Genomic DNA, 13,517 nt, shown 5'->3' with positions numbered 1-13,517 from the left:
AATAAACAACATCTGTGATTACCAATGTGGCATGCTATCCCTCCTTGTCCAATCTTCAATGTTCAACACTGATCACTTTATCCATCTCTACTCTCTCTTATATGGCCCATCTACATGACACCACCTTACTTCATTCCACTTTTAAATGTCCCAATCTAGCAAGCACACCTCCTGCAATGGCTCTCCTCCCACCTCCCCATGCTTATCTTTCGTGTAAGTTGTTATTGTTGCCACACGACTCCATCTTTGGTTCTCTCCTATTCTTCATTTGTATGTTTCTGTTTGGTGACATCATCTGTAGACATGGGTTCAGCTTCTTTATCCATGATGATGACACCCGGCCTTTCTGACACCATCCTCAACTTCTTGAACATCACTGTACTGTCTTAACGCCTTGACCGATATTAAGTAATAGATGAACCAGAACTTTCTTTAAGTTAACATCACTGAGACTCTCTCCTGTTTCGGGATAGATAGACAACTGAATATCATGTTGCAGAAGGATAAAAGTCAGAGGAAAATATTTGTGAGGAGTTTGACAGGTCCATCGGGCAGGAGCAACCCAGTATATCTTTTATTTTTTTTTAATTACTCCAATTTCTTCACCTTTCCTGAGATACAGACATATACGGGGTATATTTTTATGGTTGCTATTCACTCTTAATGCCTAGACAGTGAGTGTCAACAGGCTGTTCAACAATGGGGCATCACAACCAAGCCCAATCCTATCCTCACCACACATCCAAATGTGCACTTTTCAGTAACAACCAGGAAAGTGGGAACCCTGGTTATTTCCCCATGCTTCCTTCCTAACCTAGAGGTGTTGGCCCGGAATTTGTGGTCAGATGCAAAGCAAAGTCATTCGCTGCTGGCCCTGAAGTATGCTTCGCACAAAGATCTCGCGATCTCTGTGTCGAAGTTTGGGTTTTCCGACGCGTAGTTCAAATCAACAGTATATTGTGGGGATTCCCTAGTGCAAGCTGCTGTGACGTCCACAAGCTGTCTAAGCAGCCAATCAAAGCGCAGAATTCTCACACAGCAAACAAGGAAGGGAGTAAGCTCTTAAAATTCTAACTTTTTAAAAATGTTAGAGAGAGCAAAACAAAGATTGGGGCTCTTGCATGGGGAAAAGGCAAACCTGAAATAAAGATGAACAAATTTTTTTTTGTTTTAAAGTTTCTTAATTTAAATTTTTATTAAAATTGATAAATTTGACACTGCACAAAATTAAAATGACTATTCAGGGCCATAATGTTTGTTTAGCAGTCAATACTCTGTAAAACCCCAGTTACCCTTTGGTTCTAACTTTTAGTGGAGAATTTAACAGCGTAATTACTGTGGAAGAGCCGAAGTTTTCGTCAGTTTCCCTGATTTGAGAGATTACACTGATTGCCGGCTCTGTTTGTGGGGAGGTGGGGCACAGCGCTGCCTGTGAAAGAGCAGTGAATGACTGACTGTGCCAAATCCCTAAGTTGTGGTCAGTTTCAAAGGCGGAATGGCAGCGAACGTTGCCAGTTCGCCGTTATCCGGACGGCAAATTCCAGGCCACTGTGTCTAATTGTACACCTACTGAGATCAGCTCATTCAGTACATTCAGGAGATAAAACTTTGGAATTTTCTGGTCTATATGGCTCAGTTCCATACTGGGTACTGAGCAACTGAACCACTCAGTAAGCAAGAGGTTAGATTAGAATATATTTGACTAGTGTTCTAGTTCTAATAATCTGGTTATTCAGAATTTTTATGTGTATGTTACCACATAGTTTGACCTGCGCAGAGTAATAAGTTAAACATTTTTTTACCTCACTTTGCACTACTTACATTTTGCTTTCTGCAAGAGTTTTTTGTTTTTGTGATCACAAAAATGTAAGGAGGTTCTGAGAATCTGTCGGGGGTTTCCATGATTGAAAATTATATTTTATTTTTTATTGATAAACATTTTGTGTCCGTTCATCTTTGTTAATCTGTAAATTTAGGGCATGTCTTTATGCAGCAACTTGATCAATTTAAGGAGTATAATATATAGAGAAAAAAGCAGATACCAATAATGTATTGTTTAATACCATAATGAGTTTTACAGAAAACCGCTATCTCTCAGATATCTAAATGTGAGTGGAATGTTTTTTCTCTTTCATAAGTAACGATGGAAAGCACTGACCAGCTGTATTTGTAGCAGCTGCCAGCGGGGTAATCCAGTAAAAATTAAATATGAATAGACCATTTTGTTCTTCCACTTAACGCCATTCCTGTTCTATATAGGATTACTTATTCTAACTATGTTACAGGGCAGTATGAAATACCAGTCAAATCAATGTTCTGAATTCAAGAAAGGCATTAGTTACTGTATTACGTATACGTCTTTCGCAGTGATCGCTGTCACCTCTTATTGAGTAAACGTTTTAACAAAAAGAAACATCTAATTAACATTTAGATTTTACACTTACTGTGTTACTTTAAAACAAGTACTCATAACATTAACAGGAATGGGATGACACATTGGGCTGGACTATCCATGGAGCTGCTGCTGCAGTGCTACAAGTGCACTGGAAGTGCAGCAGAAACCCCCTTTACGCCTGTAAACCGGGTTTCTGCCGCACTTCCGGGAAGTTACGTTGGTGGAGCGGGAGCAGCTCTGAGGAAATTCTGGGCCATTAACTAGGTCTTGGAATCCTGTGCCACTGGGAGGCAGAGACAGTTGCATCCCTTAAGGGAAAATTGGATAAATATTTAAAGCTGAAGTGAGTCAGTAGGTTTAGTTTTGAATAGCTTTAGCAAAGAGGCAGCACAGACATGATGGGCCAAATGACGTCCTTCTGTGCTGTAAACTTCAATGGTTCTATCACAACTATTGTGTATATTAGTTTATGCATGATGGGAATCTGTAAAATTAACAAAACTAAAATAGCAACCTATTTCAACATTTAAAGTTATATTTAAAAAACAAATTCACATAAAATATAAAATTATTCCCTGGCTATTCTAAGCCCATTACTAATACGAATAAGAGTATTGGATGGTATAGTGTCCTTTTCTCTCTGGAGCTTGGATATGAATTCAGCCCAGATAGCTGGGATGCTGTGAGGGATTATGTGAAACACCTGTTGCCAGTGAGCTAAACAGGGAACCTCAGAAGCAAGATGCTGGTATTCAGGCCAGAAGCCTATCCATGATGTACCACTCAAACAATGAGCTTTTTATAACAACTGTTTGAGGACTTGCTCTTGTTACTCCATCATCAGAATTTTGCTAATTCTCCATTCTTAACAATCTGAAAGTTCCCATTTGGAAGAGCCATTTTCCACTAATGGTAATGCCGTCAGAAGGAAAGCACAAGTACATAGCAACAGGATGAGAAGTACATGAGTTTCATTAATGAAGTTCACAAACTGCATGCAGTAGCATGCATACTATCATGAAAAATAGTTTAAAGACATAGAGGTAGAAATTAGTCTGGATCCATTTTCGGGTCCAGACTTGGCACTGCGCGACTAGCCCGCGCCCAAAGCAAGTGGCCCAAGGATTGATAGAAACTGATCCTCTGGCCTCATTCGCATACTTGGTGCAAGCTGCCGGCACTGGTCACGCTTCCACAGGCAACGAAGCAAAGCAAAGTCATCTGAGCGAAGAGACCTCAATTTCAGGCCACCTGTCTTACAGGCAGTGGTGCTCAAATAAGTCACGGTAGGGAGTTTGGGGCGGACTATGGGAGAGTGGGGGGAACGATTATGACTCCTATCAAGTCAAGGGAAGCACTCCTGCTCCTCCGGTGCCACAGGACTGGGCTTTTTAAATATTTTTTTTTCACAATCTATATCTGGTTGGCAGTCGCCAAGGCTGTTGAAGGTTCCTGAGTAGGGCAGGCCTCATCAGAGAAAAAATTCTAAAAGGGATCCTGAACAGGCATTCGGCCCCTCATTTACATATTTAAGGAACCTAACCTGTTTTAGATGTCCGCCCGGGAAGCCTAAAAAAACGAACCCCACGAATTTACAGTGGGATCAATACCTGTGAACATAGGGTGCAGTCCGTCCTGCTGCTAAAATGGTGTAGTTGCACCCATTTTACATCCAAACAAAAGGTGCAACGCATACCAATTTCTACTCCATAATCTTTGCCTTTGTTGCTTATGTTATGTGTACTTTTGAATAGATAAAGGGCAACAGTAATTTTAAGATCTGGAAATGGTTGCGTATGCACTAATGAGAAACAGACAACCTGTCATTTGAAAGGTGATTTGTGTATAGAAACTTAGAAGATAGGAGCAGGAGTAGGCCATTCGGCCCCTCGAGCCTGCTCCACCATTTAATGAGATCATGGCTGATCATCCAAATTCAGTACCCTGTCCCTGCTTTCTCCCCATATCACTTGATCCCTTTAGCCTTAAGAAATATATCTAACTCCTTCTTGAATATATTTAATGAATTGGCCTCAACTGTCTTCTGTGGTAGAGAATTCCACAGGTTCACCACTCTCTGGGTGAAGAAATTCCTCCTCATCTCTGTCCTAAATGGCTTACCCCTTATCCTTAGACTGTGACCCCTGGTTCTGGACTCCCCCGCCATCGGGAACATCCTTCATACATCTAATCTGTCTAGTCCTGTTAGAATTTTATAAGTTTCAATGAGATTCCCTCTCATTCTTCTAAACTCCAGCGAGTATAAGCCCAATCGACCCAATCTCTCCTCATACGTCATTCCTGCCATCCCAGGTATCAGTCTGGTGAATCTTCGCTGCACTCCCTCCATGGCAAGAACATCCTTCCTCAGACAAGGCGACCAAAACTGCACACAATACTCAAGGTGTTGTCTCACCAAGGCCTTTCTTTTGTTATGTACAGTACAATGTAATGTTTCCTATGAGTTTAAACTTAGCATCATGGGTCACCATGTGTTATTTATAATCTCCATAAGATCAATGAATGACCTTTCATTGTTTGGCATGAGTGATTACTTTAACTGAAATGTGTGACAGTCAGATCTTTAACTACCTGTGTGTGTGTCGACCTTCATCTGATAAGGTGATGACAACTGCAATAGGACAAAATTTCTTTGTTGCTAGTTTGATTACAAGTTTGTTCCATTACTGCCAGTTCTGACTTGGACTTACAGGTGACGCATACACAAGCCAGAAAGTAAACATGGCCTGCTTTAATTGGAATCCACCTCACCCACTTAATTAGCTTAACAGGTGTTTTATCTGCACTTTCCCAAACCCATTTCAAGCATCGCAAACATATGTCACAAACTGTTAACCTCGATCCACAGCAGTTGACTGAGTCAATGTGCACAGCACTGCTGCTTGAAGATGTTATTAACACGGTTGGAAATATTACAGACACTCAGAAAATCCCTCCCTTCGTTTTTTGGAGAGAGTATGAGAGCGTCTTATCCACAGTTGACAACAGCATACATTACCTAGCATTGACGTCCTTCACCTAGACCTTTTTTTGAATAAAAGTAATTATTAAACATTTAGGTATAAGGAGTCCTAACCTTTTTATGTTACAATAATTTTGAAATAGGGTGTGGGACTTACATACACAAGATATCAAGGATTTACTTTAAAGTTGTCTTCACTAAACAAAATAAGGGTGCTATTTAAACCACGATAAAACAATTTAAATCAAAGTGGACCATTCAAAGTGGTTAAAAGAGTATACCATTTATTGAAGGTGAAGTATCTGGTGTTGCAAAGTCTTTGCATATATTATAGATTTGATGTTTTTACTGCACGTTTACCTTTCACAATGAAACCTTACTGGAAAAAAATAACATTTGCATAAGTGTTTCTCAATAAAATATATTGGTTTGATGTAGCCACTGCATGCAATTTCAAAAGATTTCAACAGATTAGTGAACTTTAGCCGAATTAGCTTCAGTTTTGGGAAAGAAAGGATACTTTTATAATTCAAAAGTTACAAAGCAGAGCTAAACTACCTTAAAGGAGTTATTGTGTAGATTTTACTTATTAATCTTGGCATGCCATGTGCATAGACCCATTTAAGAAACAGGGCATTATTAAACAGTGGACTTTGATGGAAACAGGCCAGTCTCACCACTGAGAAGCCCTTGTAAGGTTGAATTGCCTGCCAGCTTAGCTGCTTGTGACAGAATATTTGTGGTAGCTTAACATGTATAGTAAAAAGCTCAGCAAGGAGATGCTTGAGGTGATGCAGAGGTTTTGAGAATTAGTTTTCCTGTCTGAGTGTTGTATCTATTATAATGGTTCATACTTCTAAATTAAAAACAAATCTTATTTTGGCAGTAAAGACCTGTTTGAGATGTGGCAGTGTTTGTTGTCTTAGAGATACAAATTCTGGTTACCAACCAATATACTATAATCCAGAAATGTCCTCCCCCTTTCCTGCTTCCCAATGATTTTCCTTGGCTGACAGTTCATTATCTTGGATTCCTAAAGATTTAGGCATGAAGAACTTACTTAATTGTATATGGTGGAATAAAACCTAATTGCAGAAACATAAAAATGGAATTACAGGTAAGTATACATTTTTTATGTTAATACAAATATGTTTTCAACAATAATTCACAATATCGAAAATGGATTGATTATTGCCGAAATGAATCTTGACAAACTTTTGGTGCAGCAATATTAAGCATTCTTGCAAGGCCTAAAAGGAATTAATGACAGACAATATATATATAAACCAAAAGTTGGAGGAAAAACGCTTGACTAAAAAAGTCATATACTATAAGTGGAATTATTCCTGTTTGTTAGTGAAAACATAGTTTATTTATGCCCACAGGTAATAACTCTGAGGGGAAAAGTCGTACCTATGTGGAAACTGTATTTGGCTGCAGTAATACTGCAGCTACCAATATCTACCATTTGTAATGCACAGTTGGTAGACTGGCAGCTAGGTGAAGTGACAACAGAGCTCTGGGCAAGTGTGCTTCCACTTATACACAGAGCTCTGCTTCACCAGAAGCTAATTTTTAATGCTGGGGAACACAGCAGGAGTGTCCACTTTCTCCCAACATTAAAAAGATTCCATACGAATTTTTAAAAGTTCATTGGAGCGCCCTATTTTTGCATAGGACTGAATATATACTACAGCCATTGTGTACTCAAAGTGGTGTGAGATATTTCTCGTAATATTTCTTACAATACTTGACCTTACTGTGCTTGTGTCAGATCAGGACTTGTCACATGAATTATATTACCACTCTCTGCATCATGTTGCCAAGGTAAGGCACCATATAAATGCAAGCACATATTATTACTATTATTTATTGAACAATTTTGCTCAAACATTTAAATCCAACATGTACACTCAGCTATCTTTTTCTTGTACGGTTTCCTTTGAGTGGGAATATAAAGTATATTGAGATAAATCGATTAATTTTTTTTTGTTGCAGAAGGAAATTCTAAAAGTTGAAAATGAAGAGCTTGAGGATATGGAAGAGGAGGATATGGAAGAAGAGGAAAACGAAGAAGAGGATGAGGGTGTAGATGAGGTGGATGATGGAGAAGAAACAGCAAAAGAAGAACAAGAAGCTATTAATGAAAGAGAGAATGAGGTCAGTGAACAGGTTGGATATCTTGTGTTTATTATCTTAACCCTCAGAGAGCTAGCTGGTTCAGGGAATCTCCTGTCACCCTAGTATGATTGGTTTTGTAAGTTTTCAGCTTGTGCACTATGGTGCTTTTTAAAAAAAGTAATGTTAAAGTAATAAAGCTACTTAAATATCAGGAATAGATTTATATCAGTAATAACCTGAAACAGTTCAAATAAATATTGATTTACAATTTCACATAAAAATATATAATATAAACAATTTACCACTGATCAACTTGTCCCCTTTTTACTTCTTTCCTGGTGGCTCCCTGTCCTTTTTTATTTTAACTTCAATTTTTTTCCAACTAATAATATAATATATTCCTTTCTACCTTTTTTTCATTTGTTTTTACTTTTAAATCTTTAACCTAGCTACATTTTTCAGCATCCCAGTACCTGTTAATTTTAAAAGTGGGATGTATAAGTATCGATGGCCCTGGTAAGAAGTGTGTTCCCAGATGAATAGCTCATCTACGATGCACCAAATGTGTGATTATCAGAACCACTAGTGTTGCAAAAATGCAATCAGTTGAGGACAGAAAGGAAATCAAGAAACTTAATACAGAAGCAAAATACTTGTGGCTGCTGAAAATCTGAAATAAAAACAGAAAATGGTGGAAATACTCAGCAGGTCAGGCAGCATCTGTGGAGAGAGAAACAGAGTTAACATTTCAGGTCGATGTTCTGACGAAAGGCCATCAACCTGAAATGTTAACTTTGTTTCTCTCTCCACAGATGCTGCCTGACCACCTGAGTATTTCCACCATTTTCTGTTTTTATTTTAATCAAGAAACTTACCCTTCCAATGTTGTAAATGAAATCGTAAAGCACAAAGTATGGTCCAGTTCTTTAGGCACATGCGTCATTTGGCATATCAAGCATGATAGCTTTATTTTTATTAATCCCAATTCCCTGCTTATTTCCCCAACCTTTTAATACCTTTATATCCCAATTAGATATCTATTTTATTGATAAATGCCTGCATTGACTTTACATCTATCGTGCAGCTGTCATTTTGTAATCCGTGATCAGGAACTTGTATGTTGTTAATACACTTCTTAAGACAATGGTCCTGACATTTCATCTGCTCAGCCTCCCATGATTTTCAAGCAAATTGTTTACTATGGTGAAAGGTTCAAATAAATGAGATCCAAGTTAAGAAGTAGCAAGTTAGTAACAAGGGAAGGGAAGTGGACCTTTTTATACAAGTTATATACTTTGACAAAGGAAGGACCTTTTTTTAAATTACAAAACCAAGGTGAAGGGCCAAGGCCCATAATGCAGGACATGGTTGAAAAAAGAGATATCAAAGGTAAGAGGTAGTAGCAGTTTGAGAGATATGAAAAAACACCATCTTTGAAGAATTAAAAGAAACACGATTTCTATTGCTCCACTGAAGGGCGTTGAAGATATCAAATGGATAAGGTAGTGTAGTGGTTCTGGTACTGAATTATCAACCCATAAGATGAGAGTTCAAATCTGGTCATTTGTAGATTGACACCAAGAACGCTCACATATTATTGTAAAAACCCAGCTGGTTCACTAATGTCCTTCAGGTAAGGGACTCTGACAGCCCTACTTGATTTGGCCCACATATCATTACAATATATTGTTGACATTTAATGCCCTTTGAGATGACCTAGAAAACTACTCCATTGTAAAAACAATCACTAGGCCCATCGCCACCTTCTCCACAATAATTGTCAAATAAAAAAGATGCAATGATACATCCCCTGAAGGATTGTGATCTGAAGAGAGTTGAATGGAGGCTGGATTGATCATCAAAAATGTTAATAGGATTGGATGTGATTGATGAAGGTAATTGATATCAGTAGAGTGGAAAACAGGACAGAGCTTTGGGAAGGAAAGAACACTTGGGTTAATGAAAGAAAGAAAGACTTGCATTTATATAGCGCCTTTCACAACCACCGGACTTCCCAAAGCGCCTTACAGCCAATGAAGTACTTTTGAAGTGTAGTCACTGTTGTAATGTAGGAAACACGGCAGCCAATTTGCGCACAGCAAGCTCCCACAAACAGTAATGTGATAATGACCAAATAATCTGTTTTAGTGATGTTGATTGAGGGGTAAATATATGCCAGGACACTGGGCATAACTCACCTGCTGCTCTTCGAAATAGTGCCATGGGATCTTTTGCGTCAATCTGAGAGAGCAGAGAGGGCCTCGGATTAACGTCTCATCCGAAAGACAGCACCTCCGACAGCGCAGCACACCCTCAGCACTGCACTGGAGTGTCAACCTAGATTTTTGTGCTCAAGTCTCTAGTGGGAGTTGAACCCACAACCTTATTGACTCTGAGGCGAGGGTGCTACCCACTGAGCCACAGCTGACACAGAAAAAGATAAGCCATCAACTGAAGCACCAAGTACAGTAATTTGAGAGGAAACTAGATGATAAACACATGTTTGATGGTGGGTATATAGGATATGAAACAAAGACAGGAAACTCTGGAAACACTCAGCAGGTAATGTGGCATCCATCAAGAAAACATAAGACAGTTGAGGTTTTAGGTAGAAACTCTTCCTCAGAACTAAAAGATATTGCAGATAAACAGCATTTAAGAAGGAACGGAACAAAAGAAAGGAGGAAGAGGGGAACCATATACAATAAACACACAGAGGAGAGACAGAATTACCTGTAATGTGCTACGGTGGGGATCAAGAAATAGTGAAAGGGTAGAAGTGATATTGCGTAGGAGACAAAAGGAGGTGTAATGAGAGAAATAAAAGACTCTTGATTGGAGAGGTTATGGAGAACAGCGTGTGTCAGCAACAACATCAGTTGGGGTGAGGCTATGATACATAAAATTAAAATAAATTCATGGATAAAATTAAAAATATAACCTACCTGCAGAGAAGAGAAAATGTAAAAATCAAAGTAACAGTTGGACCTGGGTGACTCGAGCCATAGTCCTAACAATAGGGGGAAGCTTGCAACTACAGCATGATGAACAAGATAAGGTTTTCGCATATTATTGTGAAAGTGTTGACGTACATTTAATAGCTTTTTCCTCATTACAAATGTTTATATAGGAAGTCTTCATTAGAAATGTTGACATAAAAATTGTTACTCAAAAATCATGACAACCGAAAGTAACATTTATGGACAGGAGGAGCATCAAATATGCAGGACTTTTAATCATATACGAATAACTGACCTTCCATGACGTAACATACAGCAAGTCAAGACTATGCACAATCTTCAGGTTGAATGGGGTTAGAGGGTGTGGATAATTGGACCTCTGTCAAGTGAGAACTGCAACTGAGGACAGAGAAAAAAATTGTAGTATGTGGGAGGAATATGGGGAGATAAAGTAGGGTTAGAGATTGCGGGAGTTAGGGGTAGGTAAAGCAGGTATAATGAAAATAAAGGATGCCGAGCTGATGATGTAGTTATTTGGAGGGGTGATGAAAAGCTTGGCCGAAGAGGTGGGTTTTAAAAAGGGTCTTAAAGGAGGAGAGGGAGTTGGAGGGGAGGGAATTCTAGAGCGTAGTGCCGAAACAGATGAAGGCGTGATACAAAGGGAGGGGAGATGCACAAAAGGCCAGAGCCAGAACAATGAAATGGTTGGGGGGGTGGGGGTAGTAATTGTCAGGCTGAAGGAGCTTACAGATATCATAGAATAGTACAGCACAAAAGGAGGCTATTCGGCCCATCGAGTCTGTACTGTGGCGAGGGCGAGATCATGAAGTGATGAGAATTGTAAATTTAAGGCATTGGGGGACCACAAGTTGATTTAGGTCTGCAAGGACAGAGCTTAATGGCCGAGTGGGATGATACGGGATAGGATATGAGCAGAAGAGATTTGAATGAGCTGAAATTTACAGAGGGTGGAGGATGGGAGGCCAGCCAGGACAGCATTGGAATAGTCAAGTATAGAGATGACTGAGGCATAGATGAGAATTTCAGCAGCAGATGGGCTGAGGTAGGGTTGGAGGCAGGCAGTAGGCGGTCTTTGTGATAGAGATCTTATGGGGTTGGATACTCAGCTAGGGGTCGAACGGCATACCAAGGTTGTGAACACTTTGCTTCAGAAGGGATACAAGATGTGATTGATCCCCCGACCATACTATGAAATTCGTGTGTTTAGTGCCACACGTTAGCGCCACGAGATGGTGCTAAAACACCGTTCAGAGCTCTACCACCAGCTGATGGCGGTTCCAGCGCCGCACGCCATATCCGCCTTGTCGATAGCACTGCCGGTAAACTCGATCGCCAAGGACATCACAGTCATGGCGATCATGACGTCAGTGAGTGTGCAATGCTCACTTGACGCTGAATCTCCCAAATTCGTTTTGGTCATTGAACTTACTGGCTGGAGAAAACGACGACAGGTTGAGGTGGCGTGCAGCAGCAGGAAGTCGGCTCCAGCGACGCTATTTAAAAAGGTCCTCACCAATCACTCAGACCTGACAGGTTTTTGAAGTTTGAGTGGCTGTGTGCTAATTCCTGCTACTGGAAGAGTTTTCTTTATTCATTTCAAGGTTCTTTGGTATCAGGGAGTGTTGTGGCAAGTACAAAACTCCATATTTATTTCAGAAAAGCTACAACCGACAACACTTGCTAAAAGTCATGGGGGCTGTACTGGCAGTGGACCTTGCCCTCCAGGGTCTACAGTGGAGTGAGACAATCTGCCTTCTGGACAGGCTGTCCGTGACCGGCTCATCAGACTCCGATTCACATGAATGAAACCCCAGATCCCCATAGCTCACCACATCCCCATCATACCATCCCTGTCTCACGCCATATCACAGGATCCTCCTGGATGCAAAGGTGAAATGAGAAAGACCACAAAGTATTCCAAACACAATTAATAACTTTATCTATAAACATATCACATGAATTCTAATAACCAACGACCCTTGTGTCCATCATAGTTGAATAGCTGTCATTTTGTGCAAGGTGTGAGTTGTGGGTGTGAGTGTTGCTAGGTAGAGATTGTTGATAGGTAAGTGCTGGGGGTGTGGTGCATTGTATGTAGCATTTGTTGAAGCCTTCACTCACTCTGACCACCCGTGTGAGCTCGTTAAACTCCTTCCTGCACTGTGTGTAGACCCTGGGGACCACAGTGCTGTCCATGACGTGGTGTGCCACCTCCTTCCACGTAGTCTGGTAGACTTGTGGTGCGGGCCGCCTGCCAGTTGGTGGGTACAGGACCGCCAAACTTCTCTCCACCGCTAAAACCAATGCCTCCAAAGCTTCATCGGAAAACCTCCGGGTTCTCTCCCTGGGGCGGTGATCTGCCATCAGGATTTGTTAGTAATTGATCTTTCTCCTTGTCCTGCTTCTTGGGATTGTTGGGGAAGCTGCACAGCCAACAAAGCTGAGAATGAGGTGCTGCAGCATCAAAGAACCTCCCCTTTAAGTAGTGAAAAAAGCCTGTGGCAATCATGACTTGCAATTAGACTACCCCTGATATTGGTCCAGCTTTTCAGTGCAACGCCAATGAGCTTGGGTTTTTAGATGAGAATCATGACTGCAATCATTTTAATGAGGTGCGAGGACGAATTTTGTGAGCAGCCTAGACGATTTTCAACTGGCGCTACTTAACCATTTTTAGTCTAAATACTGCCCATTTCTTGGCTATAACATTTTTAGCCCATAATATATAACACTTATGTGGACACAGGCAAATACAAATAGAATATAAAAACAGTGGAAAGACTGTGATGAGATTATTGATAATCAGAATTATGCCTGCTGCTGAGGATGCCAGGATAGTTCATTTCCACAGCATTCTGGGTCGCTGTTGAAAAAAGGCAGAGAGGGAGAGGCAGCAATGATGGAGGGAATGATAAAAACTGGAGGAGTGGGGTTGGATGCTGACATACAGCAAGTAGGTGGGGGTACATGGTTGAGGTAAATGTTAGATGGACATAGATAATTGGGAACAGCAACAATGGCTGATTATTTTCTCCCT

General features: G+C 40.3%; 1 protein-coding gene across 2 annotated transcripts in view; it reads left to right on the top strand.

The window, feature by feature from the left end:
- LOC147107539 (X-linked retinitis pigmentosa GTPase regulator-like) overlaps positions 1-13,517 on the top strand; it is a 166,958-nt gene that overhangs the window by 121,420 nt on the left and 32,021 nt on the right. For both annotated transcript variants that reach the window (XM_086006626.1, XM_086006627.1), the window contains exon 14: positions 7,377-7,538. In XM_086006626.1, the coding sequence (XP_085862752.1) occupies positions 7,377-7,538 (162 nt within the window). The remainder of the gene's footprint in view (positions 1-7,376; positions 7,539-13,517) is intronic.

Source organism: Somniosus microcephalus, chromosome 14, assembly GCF_052327205.1.
Source record: "Somniosus microcephalus isolate GS21.2 chromosome 14, FLI_Smic_1.0, whole genome shotgun sequence".
In the NCBI taxonomy this organism is placed as follows: Eukaryota; Metazoa; Chordata; class Chondrichthyes; order Squaliformes; family Somniosidae; genus Somniosus; species Somniosus microcephalus.
The sequence above is the reverse complement of the archived record's forward strand: the minus strand, read 5'-3'. Positions and strand labels throughout refer to the sequence as shown.